The sequence below is a fragment of the Echinops telfairi genome, unplaced genomic scaffold (assembly GCF_000313985.2).
Source record: "Echinops telfairi isolate 266 unplaced genomic scaffold, ASM31398v2 ScPeMD7_25;HRSCAF=90, whole genome shotgun sequence".
NCBI classification, from domain to species: domain Eukaryota; kingdom Metazoa; phylum Chordata; class Mammalia; order Afrosoricida; family Tenrecidae; genus Echinops; species Echinops telfairi.
In genome coordinates this window covers 20,956,987-20,969,739 of record NW_022103922.1, presented here as the reverse complement: position 1 = coordinate 20,969,739, position 12,753 = coordinate 20,956,987, and the positions used below count along the sequence as shown (strand labels likewise).

Genomic DNA, 12,753 nt, shown 5'->3' with positions numbered 1-12,753 from the left:
TAAAATGACTTTAAAAAGTTTAAATTTCACTATTGAACAATAGCTTAATTTTAAGAAGTTAGAAATATTTCTACTTGTTAAGATGAAAGGCTAACAGGAAGCACAGAGGAAGTTATGCTTGCTATGATTTGGATGGAACGATGAGGCTGACAATAAATTGATAGATGTGGTAGCTGTTACGTACTATTAAAAACTGAGGATCCCTGGGGGCAAAGTGGCTGAGCACCCATCTGCCAACTGAAAGGTTGGCAATGTGAACCCACCAGCTGCTCCGTGGGGGAAGGACTGTGGTGAGCAGCTTCCAGAAAGATTACAGCTTTGGGCACTCGATGGGCACCTCTGCCCTGCCAGACTCTACCCTGTAGAGTCCCTGTGAGCCGGAATCCACTTGATGTCAATGGGTTGGTTTGGTTTGGAAAAAGCCGCTGGTAGCTCCAAACACCACCACGGTTGGTTGTCTATATTTATAATAGAAAAACTCCATTTCATTAGAGGCTAGTGAAAGTGTATATTTTATTCCCCATTTAAGTTCCACTTTTCCAGGTTATGAATTTTAGGCTTAGCAAAATATTCGGTTCATTGTTTGGGCCGAGGTTTTAACTGCATGTCCAGCAAATCCCCATTTCATTTTACACAGTGTGTACAAAAGCTGCCCTTTCTCGGAATCTTATTGATAAAGATGAATAGGAAGCATTAGGTACTTTGAAAGGACTAAGATCATTTTTCAGATGACCTGTGTTTGGAATTTGCACGTGGCGTGGCCTTGTGTGCCAGTTCTGGTAAGCCAGCTAGAGAAGGGCAATCCACAGCATGAGTGCCTCTGGTACAGAGGGAGAAGCTACGCAGGCGTGAAAGGGCACTGCTTCACAATTGCTTCAGGAACGTAGCACTCCGCGAAAGGCTGCCGAAATGAAACAAGTGAGATCACCAGAACCCTTGGGCTTTCTCTATATTACGATCGTCGAATAACTAACATTTCTTCCACACATCCCTGTTTAGGGTAGTGGAGATTTAAGCTACTCCAGCATGTTTTTTAATAAGTACTATTATCCTGAGCGTAGAGTTTTGCTTAACAAGCAGGCTACGTTTAGGCAAGTGAGTTGATTCCTAATCTGTGGCCTGAGTATGCCTACCTTCCATCAAGACATGCTTACCTTGTGCCTATAATGCGCCAGGCACCCATGACCACTATGCAACCTTTGTCAGGCCGCAGGCAAACAAGTTAATGACTAAGGAAGGAAGCACACCACCCTGAAGTTCCTAACAGAAATGGACTTATCTTTCCTGCCCCCTCTAATCTGTACATTATTCAGCCTACCTTGAATAAATCATCATATCTAAAAATCATATTTCTTTCAATAATTTAAGTATATATAAACATTCATTTTAAAAATGTTTCTCCAGAGGGGGAATAATCTTAGATATATCTGTTGACGTGTGGAGAAAACACATTTACATCTTACTGTGCTAAAGTCTAAAAGTGAGGGTTTTGTGTTTTCTTTTTGTCAACGTGATGCAATCTGTGATCGAGCGCCCATATTTACTATATACGTGACTCTGAGCTCTAGTTTCCTTAATCGGCCAGTTTTCTGAAGAGCAAATGTGGAAGTCTATCTTTGTAAATGATAATGACCTAGCCCTGGTGGCACCATGGGGTAAAGCACCCGGATGCTAATCACAAGGCCTGTAGTTCAAACCCACCAGATACTCTGAGGAAGAAAGACGAGACGCTGCTCCCATCATGATGCATGGCTTCTAAACCTGTAGAGGTCAGTGAGGCAGATGAGAGTGGGCTTGATTTTTTTTTGTGTGTGTACAGAAGTAGGACATTTATAAGATGTTGGCTAGATGCTTCTCTTTCTTAAATATTGATCCACTGACTCAAACTCTCTGAATATAAGCTCCATACCATTATGTCTCGTTCATTTTGTCCCACCGGACCTTGTCTGGTGGCACCAGCAGACACGACATGATTCACGAGGAATGAACTGCAACTGCTGGATAATTACCTCAACATCCGGGAAAAACAAACAAATACATGAAGCAAGCTATCAGACTAGCTGGTACTCAGAAGATGTTCAGGAGCTAAAGCCTCAGAACTAGACAGAGCTCCTCTTCCTGCGTGGTCGAGGGCTCACCGGAGACAAAGGAAGCCCGTCCGTGAGATGGCTGCACGCAGCAGCTGCAACAGGGAGTGGAACCCTAGCAGTGGGGATGCTGGTGCGGGACCAGGCAGTGTTCTGTTCTGTGTAGGGTCGCTCTCAGTCAGAACCAATTCAGTGGCACCTAACCATAACCATCAGGTTAATTAAGTTTTAATTATATTTGGTTAATCTCCAGGGGCACTTCATGCTCAGAAGACACATAGGGTTCCTTTTTCTTATTTCTGGTTTTTTTTTTTTTTTTGGTGTGTGTGTGTTCTGAAATAATCTTTTATTTTATTTAAAATACTTTTATTGGGGGCTCTTACATGTCTTATCACAATCCATACATTCCTCCAATGCGTCAAGCACATTTGCACATATGCCACCATCATCATTTTCAAAACATTCTCTTCCCACTTGAGCCCCTGATATCGGCTCCCCATTCCTTCCCCCCCAATCCCCCGTACTCCATCCCTCATGAACCCTTGATAAGCTATAGATTATTTTTTCTATATCTTACATCATCCTCTGTTCCTCTCACCCATTTTCCCATTATTTGGCCCCCTGGAGGGGGTTCTAGGTTGACCCTTGTCCCCCACCCTCCTCTAATCCTCCTGGTATCTCATCCTTTTTCTTATTAATGCGCTACTCTTTGCTAGAATCTTTGCATTGTGACTGAGAACAGTTTCTTAGTTAAGAAGCGTCTGTGACCTTCCCGGGTCTCTACACACATGCTGGCAGTCCTGTGCTCAAGGACAACAAGTGCTCTTTTCAGTGAAACATGAAAGAGATAGAATCCCTCTAACATTCCCAAACTGATCACGCATGTTTTGTGTTCTTTTAATTCTCACAACTACCTCTGAGGTAGAATTCTTATTTTTCTTTTCTTCTTTTTTTAATTTAAAAAGTACAAAGCAGAGCTCAGGAGACATCAGTGTTGTTTTGACTCCATTTCTATATTTATTTATTATTCAGCTGAAAATTACTTCATGAGTTCCCCGTGCTTGGCAGGAATTAGGTGAGCTTCCTAAACTGACTTTAAAATTGTACTATTTATAAAAATTAACAGATCTCATGCATACTCACAACTTCATAAATACTGGATACGTCCCACATTAAGAGGAGACTTCTGAGATTCCAGGGTCAGAAGAAAGTAATACTCCACAGAAAAGACAAAACCTATTAGGTTCTCCAGAGCCATGGTAACTGATGCCACTAACGCCTATCTGGTGATAGGGTGAAGTGTTTTTCCAAAGCGCCAAGGATAGTTAGCCACCTCCTGTGCCTGCTTACATCTGAAATACCACCACGATGGATAGGCAGGTCAGACTCAGAGACGCAGACAGGACAGAAGCTCTGGCTTTAATGAAGGGCCCAGACTCCTAGGCAAAGATTCGGATCTGATCTCCACCCCACCCTCACCCCATGAAAACAGCAGGGAGCTACGTAAAATGTTTATTAAAAATCGGAAACTGCGGTTTACTCTCTCAGGCCGAGTTACTTCAGGATGGTAATTGAGTCCTGGACAAAGTCTGATTCCTTACAGAATTATAGTGCCATTATCTTCCATGAAAATCATGTTGGAGAAGTAAATTCTGGCAATTGACTTAAAAAAGAAAGATTATTAACAGTCTATTAGTTGCCATGAGCCTTTGCGTTGTAAAGAAAGCAGAACGGTTTCGAATCCTTGCATGGATCCCCACATCTGCTCCAGATGTAAACTTTTCAGACCAAGAGTCCGGGTGTTTGGATACGTGAGAGACCTAACATGCCTTCAGCCCATCCATTAACTTGCTAGTACAGCCCAGCGGGCTCTTTGTCTTGGTGGCTTGTGCTTGCAAACATTCGCAGAAGACTTGTGGGGGAACTTTCCTTTTGTATATAGCTGGGAACATCTGGCCTGAAATAGCAGACTTCTGGTTTTAGAAGAACAAATAAATAGCCCGAGGGAGCAACCTCATTCTGCTCTGTGGCCAGACAGATAACCAGAGCTTGGGGCTTCATCATTCCCGGGGCCTACTTCAGGATGTTAAGGTTTTAGAACCTTTAGCCTTTAGCATCTCGCTATTGAGGATCTGTAGAGGGGTCCCGTGAATCGTATCATGGGGCTTGTGGAAAACAAACCTCGGGCAGGTAGGATGCAGAAGTATCTTATTTGCTCTTGTATAATTCTATTATATAAGGAGCTCTGGTGGTATAGTACTTATGCCTTGGGCTGTGATCCGCATGGCTGGCAGTTCGAAACCAGAAGCAGCTCTGTGAGTGAAAGACCGGGCTTTCTACTCCCGTCAACTGCTACAAGGGTCGCTGTGACTCAGCAGTGACTCGCGGGCAGTGGGTTTTGTTTTGTTATCTTATATAGGTTTGTTATGAGATGGGAGGGTCTCGATGACCAGAATGTGAGCGACATTTTATCAAGGGCAGGACCCGGGGAAGAAGTGGACATCCATGCTTGCAAGGGGACCCAAAGCCCTCAGTTCAATGTGAACCGTCCCAACTCCAGAGGTGGAGTCATATGGGCCAATTTCCTTGCTTGCTTACAGCGCTCTAAATGTCTACGCACACAAGAGGGCTCATCCTCAGCAGGAGTTTTCATCCTCCTGTGGGAGCCTCTGATGCAGAAGGAAGAGCTCTGGATCTAGGGGTCTAGATCCTTGGTTTTAGGTCTGGCTTTCTCATGTATTGGCTGTTCCTTTTGTTTTGACATCCCAGATACTAACTACGTCCTCCTCAGCAAGGCTGTGAAAGTCACAGAGGAGGATACAAGGGAAAGCTCTTGTGCACGTGCAGTCAGGGCCTTCCTCTTCTTGTGCTGCCCTGCTGGTTCACCAACCATGATGCCCTTCGTCAGGGACTGGCCTCTCCTGACAACAAGTCCAAAGTGTGTGAGACAAAGTCTCAGTCACCTTGTCTCTAAGGAGCACGCTGGCTTGTACTTCTTCCAAGACAGCTTTGATGGTTCTTCTGGCAGTCCATGGTACCTTTGCCAGCCCCCCATACTTAACCATATCCGTTTTCTGTTTCCTTATTCGTAGTCCAAATTGTATACACACACGAGATGGCTGAAAACAGCATGGCTTGTATTAGCTGCACCCTAGCCTTCAAAGTGACCCCCTTGTTCTTCAACACTTTAATGAGGCCTAGTGCAGATTTGCCCCGTCAAAATGTTGTCTGACTCTTTTGAGGCGGATTGCAGAGCCAATTAGAGGACGGAGTCCACATTTTCTACTTTCCTGCTGCTTTCCAATTTCTTTGGGTCTCTCCTTGAAGAAAGTAATACTTACAGGGACCACTGGGAATTCGGGTAGATAGAGCCTGGGAGCTTCCCTTCCTTCCCTGATCTGTAAGCATCTCAGCACCCTATGGAGCTCAGCAAACAAAGACCTGCTGTCAATCAAACACCTCTGATATCTGGAATCATAAATCCAGCTATTTGGAAAGAAAAATCAGAAGTTATTTTGGGGACAACATGCCATGCATGCCACACATTAGAACCCTAGAAGCTCCGTGGTACAGAATCAAGCACGGTGCTATTGGGCAAAGGCACATTATTCCATTGAGACAAGTTCTCTTTCCATTATTCCAGAGCTATATATGAGGGGGTGTCAAAAATATCCCGGAAGTTTTTTCAAAGCTATGCATTTAAATTTTTTTTTTACAAAACAACCTCATCACCTTCAAAGTACTCTCCATTACACTGGATACATTTGTCAAATGTGGAAACATTTTTCAAACTCATCTGTTTGGATGGCTGACAGCACCTCCCCTGTTTATTTCGTCATCTATTCTAAGTTGTCAAATCACTGTCCTTTCATTTGTGGAAACAAAAAGAAGTCACATGGAGTGATGTCAGGTGAGTAAGGTGCGTGAGGCAAGAGACACATGTTGCCCAAAACTGGCACACTGAGATGGCTGTGTGAGCAGGTGCATAGTTGTGGTGGCAAAACCAGGCTACTGTCTGCCACAAATCAGGCTTCCCCATACCCCCACACTGTTATGCAACCTTTTCAGAACCTTTAAATAGGAAGCTTGATTAATAGTCTGACCTGGTGGAACAAACTCCAAATGCACTACTACAACTCTACATTTATGTCCATTCGGGAAGTTGATGGATGAGGTTTGTAATCAATTGATATTTTACCTTTTTCGAAATGAGAAAAATACTCATACACTTGAGTTTTCCCCATGACACTGTCCTCAGAAGCTGTGTTCAACATCGTAACAGTTTCTGTGGCATTTCCCCCCAAATTTCACAGCTGCACACAGTTCTTTTAAAGCTGCTACCACAAAAAATTTCATGGTTCAAAATCATGTCACTTGAGTCACAGTGTATTTATTCGTAAAAGCAATTTTCCTAACGATGGAGCCTGGATTCATGGCTGCAGGTAGGAAAGATAATCCCACAACAACAACATCATCCAAAACCCAACAGATCAGAATGAAAATGCTGGCTCAGTTTCACGTCCTTGTGTAAAATGCAGCACCTGAGGGTACTGTCCCCCTTCATTTGCTTGTCCTCCGGCCATCTGTCCATCCTGATGGAGAGACTTGTACTTAAAAAAAAAAGGCTGATCACTAGACACTTGGCATTTTCCTCGGCCCAGCACTGCATCCTCTCTTCTCCATGGAAACCCAGATCATGTGGTTTGGGTGGGGCTGCGTCTGCCTCCCTAGACCCAAGGTCGTAAGAGGGGGGATACGATCCTCTCCAAAACACAAACACAAAACCCAGCCAAACTCATTGTCTTGGAGTTGATTCCGACTTGCCACCAGGGCTCCTACCGGCCCATGACCCAGGTCAATTTGAGCTCCTCCCAAATCCCTGGCCTGCATGGTGTCAGACACTCACATGTGTCCTCAGCCTGGCCAGTGACCTTCCCTGTTGTTTCTGCCATACTTATGGACGAACACTCCCCCACCCCTGGGGAGCGTGTGGTTTCAAGGCTGTTGGCAGCCATCCGGCCAACTCTGTGGAGGGATCCTGAGAGAGACAAAGCCTGGGAACACTGTTGATTCCGTGGATGCAGCTGTGCCCGACCAGATCTACCCTTGAGCACCTCCTCAGGGGACCACTCTTCTTTGCTGAAGGGATTCTGAATTGGGTAACCTTCACTTGCATTCAAGAGAACCAAGCCATAAAGAAATGATTGCCCCCACTGATGAATCTGCTTCCAGGAATGGTCAATGCCACACTTTTTATTTAAACACGGAGAGTGGTTACAAGGTAGCATTTTATCAGTTTTAGTCTTAAAACGTATCTAACTCACAGAGTTAACGACTAGCCCTAGAGACTCCATGAGAAATGGACCAGGATGCCTCTGTCACTAGAGTTGGGTTTTGCTGGTGAAACCTTCTTTCATGCCTCCAAGCAAATAAAAGTCAATACAAGAATTTGCCAGATAATTTTACTGGAATTTAGCAGGGCAGGCAGTTATATTAATAATCAAGTTTTCATAACGAAAAGTTCCTGGTTGGACTGTAGCCCAGTAAGAGAAAACTCAAGTTCCCAGTCAGTCTCCACTGGCCTGGAAGTGAAGTCGTGCCCTTCTTCTGGTGGCACAGATCAAGTGGTGATGGTGGCCACTCCTAACGCTGCATGTCCGTTCTCCGACGACACTCCTGGAAACAGGCCTTCCATCGCTAAGAGGGCTTTGCTCACCCAGATGAGAAGGACGCTGGCGCTGCACACGCAGTCACCACCCATATGCTCTGCTCCACACGGCTTTCTTCTTAAACTCCGGGAGAACTCTCAGTGACAGGAGGGCAGCTGCGGAAACAAGGAATTCAGCGCACAGTCGCAGTTAGTGGCACTGCACGTACAGGAAGGACATTTTGGTCAGAAAAGGTGTCAGAGGTGAACATGACTTCTTCTCACTTGGCTAACCTTAAATACTTAAGGATCCCCATGAGAAATCTTTGGTGGGATTGAAAAAAAATCATTTTATTGGGGGCTCATGCAACTCTTATCACAATCTATATATACATCAATTGTGTAAAGCACATTTGTATATTTGTCACTCTCATCATTCTCAAAACACTTGCTTTCCACTTAAATTTGGTGGGATTTTAAGGGCAGAGCACTCAATTATAAAGGTTGGGGGGAAAGTTTTTTGTTTTTTTTAAGTCACACAGCAACCAGTCAATGAGATATTCCGCAGAATTTAAACAAACAAACAAACTTGCAGCAAGCAGGACTACTACCTTCTATTTGACTCTGTACTCACAATTACCCACCTTTTCTTATTTGCGTGGGTCCCTCAGGGAGCAATTAAAAGAAAGAAGGTCCTATGTCATTCCTTATGTAATCTATTATGTATCTTATTTTAGAATATCCACATAAAGATATTGAGGTGTTATTTGAAATATAACAGTGTGAGAGAATGTAGGTAAGCCAGAGTTACACAATTGTGTGTGATTCTAACAAAGCCCTTGGTGACGTAACCAAGTAAACGTACTTTTTTTGACCCAAATGACTGTCTCCTCTCCAGCATCGAGACAATACAATTTGGTATAAGTATGGTTGATTCAGACCATGAAAAATCAGTCCAACAATGGATTGCTATAAGAGCTGGAAATGACCCCAATAAATTTTTTTAAAAAGGGAAAATGAGTCCAAATTTCCTAAATATAATGAACATAGACCATGTGAACAGTGAGCCTCCAGGGAAGGATCAGGTGCAAGTGTGTGGTCTGGGGTTATCAGAATCACCTGACACACAGGCCGCCCTTCTCACCTGGGGGCGGGGAGACGGATGAGAATCAGTAGGTTAAGGAATTCTTGTTCTGTGAAAACCACACCAAACTGACAGTCTACTGTGCTTATGCTGTGACTGCCGGATGAATGATGACGCACCAAGGCGCCCAGGCAGTTTTCCAGAGGGGACCCCTCAGTGCAGCATCTCCCAGCACGTCAGTGGCATCATTTAGGCTCTGAACCTTAAGGTCCAGGACACAGAGGACACGTACAAGCTCCCTGAGACCAAAGGGCCAATGTCCAAACAACTTCTTCGCTTTGAGTATGAGTCGACAGAATTTTCATAGAAAGAACCTCCAGACCTATGGGTCCTACAGTCCTATTTCAACAATGTTAGCAGAGACTGATTACCAAATACAAACCAAACCCACTGTTCTTGACGATGCTGAGTCCTAGAGACCTGCAGGACAGAGTGGAACGCCCATAGGGTTTCCAAGGCTCTAAATCTTTATGGAAATAGACTATCTTTCTCTTGCAATAGCTGCGGGTGGGTTCAGACAGCCAACCTTTGAGTTAACAGCTGAACTCTTACATGCTTCCCCGGCTACTCTAAGAACGGTAAAAGACCCACAAAATCATGCACAGGTTTGAAAGCACAAGCAATGTCTGGTTCCCTTGGCAAAATAGTATTTATGCAGTTGCCAAAAATAGTATTTATGAAGCCAGGGAAAGAATAAAGTAAAAGCCTTTTGGAATAATGCTAAAAATAAGAAGAGCGGTATGCAAATAGTCTATTTGTAAATGATTAGAACTGTGTTAAAATAATACTCATATACCAAAAACAAAGACAATGAAAACCAACTCACTGTGATAATAGTCTATTCTGACTCATAGTGACCCCACAGGACAAGGTAGAATTTCCCCTGTGGGTTTCTGGGACAATAACTCTTTAGGGAGTGGAAAGCCTCACCTTTCTTCCATACAGTGACCAGTGGTTTCGAACTGCTTCCCTTGTAGTTAGCAACCCAACACTTAACTACTATGCCACCAGGGCTCATACACAGAAGAGGCAAATATACTTCTTAGGGAAAAATATTAGAGCTGTCCTTGAACAATGGGACTTGGGCTCGTTGCTGCTTCATCATTTTAGTTTTAAGAATGACTGTACTTCTAATTAAAATTATATTTTGTAATTATAATAATTAAAAATATTTAAGTTAAATGTAACAGCAATGGAACTCTTTTTAATCTGCCTTTTGGGTTCAAACTGCCACCTTGGTGACAGCCTCAGGTTATTTGCCTGACCTTCTCCAAGATGAGCCCTGTCAGGAATAACAGACATGCTGCCCTGCAGAACAGACAACTGGATGGCTTTCACCTAGGTTGGCAAAATGTAAGGAAATGGTACCTTTTAACAGATCCCTGGATTTTGCTGAAAGGGTTTCTGCAGGGGTTTCCATGATGTTGAACAGCCAGTCGATGAACTAGAGTGGAGACGAAGAACAGGAAGATCAGCTAGCACCTTGGCCGTAATCCTGAGTGCTGGTGCAGTGGTCACCAGCAGCACCGCTCGGAGTGGACAGTGATGCTGAGGCAGGGAGCAGCTGGAAGGGATGGTCAGATGAGCTGGCAAAGCCAAACCTACTTCCCTTGGTATTTAGCAGGTATTCACATCTGAGAACGGGGCTCGGGGGATCTACTGTGAGCCATGAGCATCCTTTCTCATCATCCTGAGGCTCACTTGTGTGGGTCTACTGCCAGTGGACAGAAGAATCAATATTTGAACCCAACTGAAACTGGCTATGAAGCCCCACAGTCTTTCCTTTGTATCAGACTGTCTCCCAAGTGGCTCTGTATCAGCTACATGCATAGGCTAGGCTTCTGTACTGCAGAGTCAGTAGGGAGAAGCATCAGCTGTCTCCGTCTCTGACAATGAGGGTATTGCCTGTACTCCAAAAGAACAACGTAGGAGCCCTCAGACTTCCCAATCCTAAAACCTACTCTCCAAACTAGTCTAAAGCCTGTAACAAGTACAATGACGGCCACACAGACTGATGGACCAGGTCTGAGAACTAGAAATAAATCCATCCACTCATGGGCAGCTGACCCAAAAGGCCAAAATCCATGAATGAAGACAAGAAAATTTCTCCAACAAATGTGCTTGCACAAGAGGATAGCCATTTGCAAACAAAACAACATCCCAAGATCGGTACCTCATACCAGCCACACAAACTTTCTCGAGATGGATCAAGACTGAAATATGAAACCTCAACTATAAAAATCATTACAGAAAAACAGAGGCACACTTTGGCGCCCTTGTTTATGGCATACACAGTCTAACAAACAACTACATCTTGCACAAATGGAAGATAAACTAGATGACTTGAATCTCTTACAAATCAAACCCTTTGCCCATCAACAGACGTCTCAAAAGGAGAACATACAGGTGGGAAAACGTTTTGGCAAGGACTTACCTAAAGAGGAGCTAATCTCTATGATTTATAGAAAACTTGTATAACTCAACAACAAAAAGATAAGTACAATTTAAAAATAGGTGGGTGATATGAGCAGATACTTTACCAAGGACACCAGCCATCCACACATAAAAAATGATAGCCATTAGAGAGATACAAATCAAAACTATAACAAGAAACCACCTCACTCAATGGTAATGGCATTTTAAAAAGTTAAAAACAAACAAACAAATTGACAATAACAATGTCGGTGAGGTTGGGGCAGTGGGGCAGTGGGGATTAGAGTTCCTATACATTGCTGGTGGGAATGTAAAATGGTACAACCACTGTTGTGAAGACATTCCCTAAAAAACTAGAGAGATTCCACATGACCCAGCAATCCCACTCATAGGTATATACCCTAGAAAAACAACGACTGTGGTCCGAATAAATGTACGCACACCTTGTTCATTTAGAATTATTCACAATGGCAAAAAGAAGGAAACATGAAGTGTGCATCAGTGGATGAATGGATAAACAAACTACGGTGCAGACACACAGTGAAATACCACATACTGTTAAAGAATAATGATAGTAACCTGTCAGACAACCCTAACCTGGATCAATCTGGAGGACCGGAGGCTGATTAAAATGCATCAACCACAGAAGCGCAAATATTGTATGACACCAGTATTTTAAAAAGTCAAGAAAGAGTTACACACAGAATAGTTGCCAGGGATAGGGGACATTGGAGGGAAGATCACTAGGGTGTAGACACATAGCTGACGAAGGGAAAGAACATGCAGTAAGGGGGAGATCAGCACAACATAATCAAGGCACAGATTGAGAGGTACATAAAAGTAGAGGGCAATAATGGTAAATACATGCAAGCATAATCCTGCAATAACAGTAATAACAAGTGGATAGAGATATGTAAACTATAGTGGATACATAGATAAGCAAGCTGAACAGGTATGTGACATAACAGGAATACACAAGTGTGTGTAATACGTTTGGGAGAACATGTTTATAAATAAGTTCTACCATATAATGTAAAAATATATTTGTATGTGCTGGAAAGACATCCGTGGATATAGAGGATTCAGGGGCCAGGTTAGGCAAACTTCTCAGCTATAACTAAACAGCATGAGGGACCGAGTCACTGGGCTGGGGGCTGAGGACCATGGTCTCAGAGGACATGTAGGTCAATTGGCTTACCAGTCCATAGAAACAATGTTCCACACCTGACTGTCGTGTGCAGCAGCTGGGGTCTTGAACCTTGTGAGTGGGCATCTAAGATGCAACTACTGGTCTTTCCCTGCCTGGAATAATGAGTGAAGAAAACAAGACTCAAGGATATAATTTAGTCCTGAGGACAGATGGACCACATGAACCTCAAGGACAGGTGGACCACATGAACCTCAAGGACAGATGGAACACATGAACCTCAAGGACAGATGGA

The 12,753-nt window shown here is 43.7% G+C and overlaps 1 protein-coding gene across 3 annotated transcripts in view; it reads right to left on the bottom strand.

Annotated features, from left to right (window-relative positions):
• Positions 1-7,535: 7,535 nt before the first annotated feature.
• Positions 7,536-12,753, bottom strand: part of FOCAD (focadhesin) — a 262,779-nt gene continuing 257,561 nt past the window's right edge. For 2 of the 3 annotated variants that reach the window (XM_004706558.2, XM_045289110.1), the window contains 2 exons: positions 10,247-10,322; positions 7,536-7,911 (listed from right to left, as the gene is read on the bottom strand). In XM_004706558.2, coding sequence (XP_004706615.1) covers positions 7,838-7,911; positions 10,247-10,322 — 150 coding nt within the window. In that variant the 3' untranslated portion in view covers positions 7,536-7,837. Of the gene's footprint in view, positions 7,912-8,232; positions 8,401-10,246; positions 10,323-12,753 lie in introns of those variants that run through there. The other variant, XM_045289109.1, reaches the window with a different exon arrangement.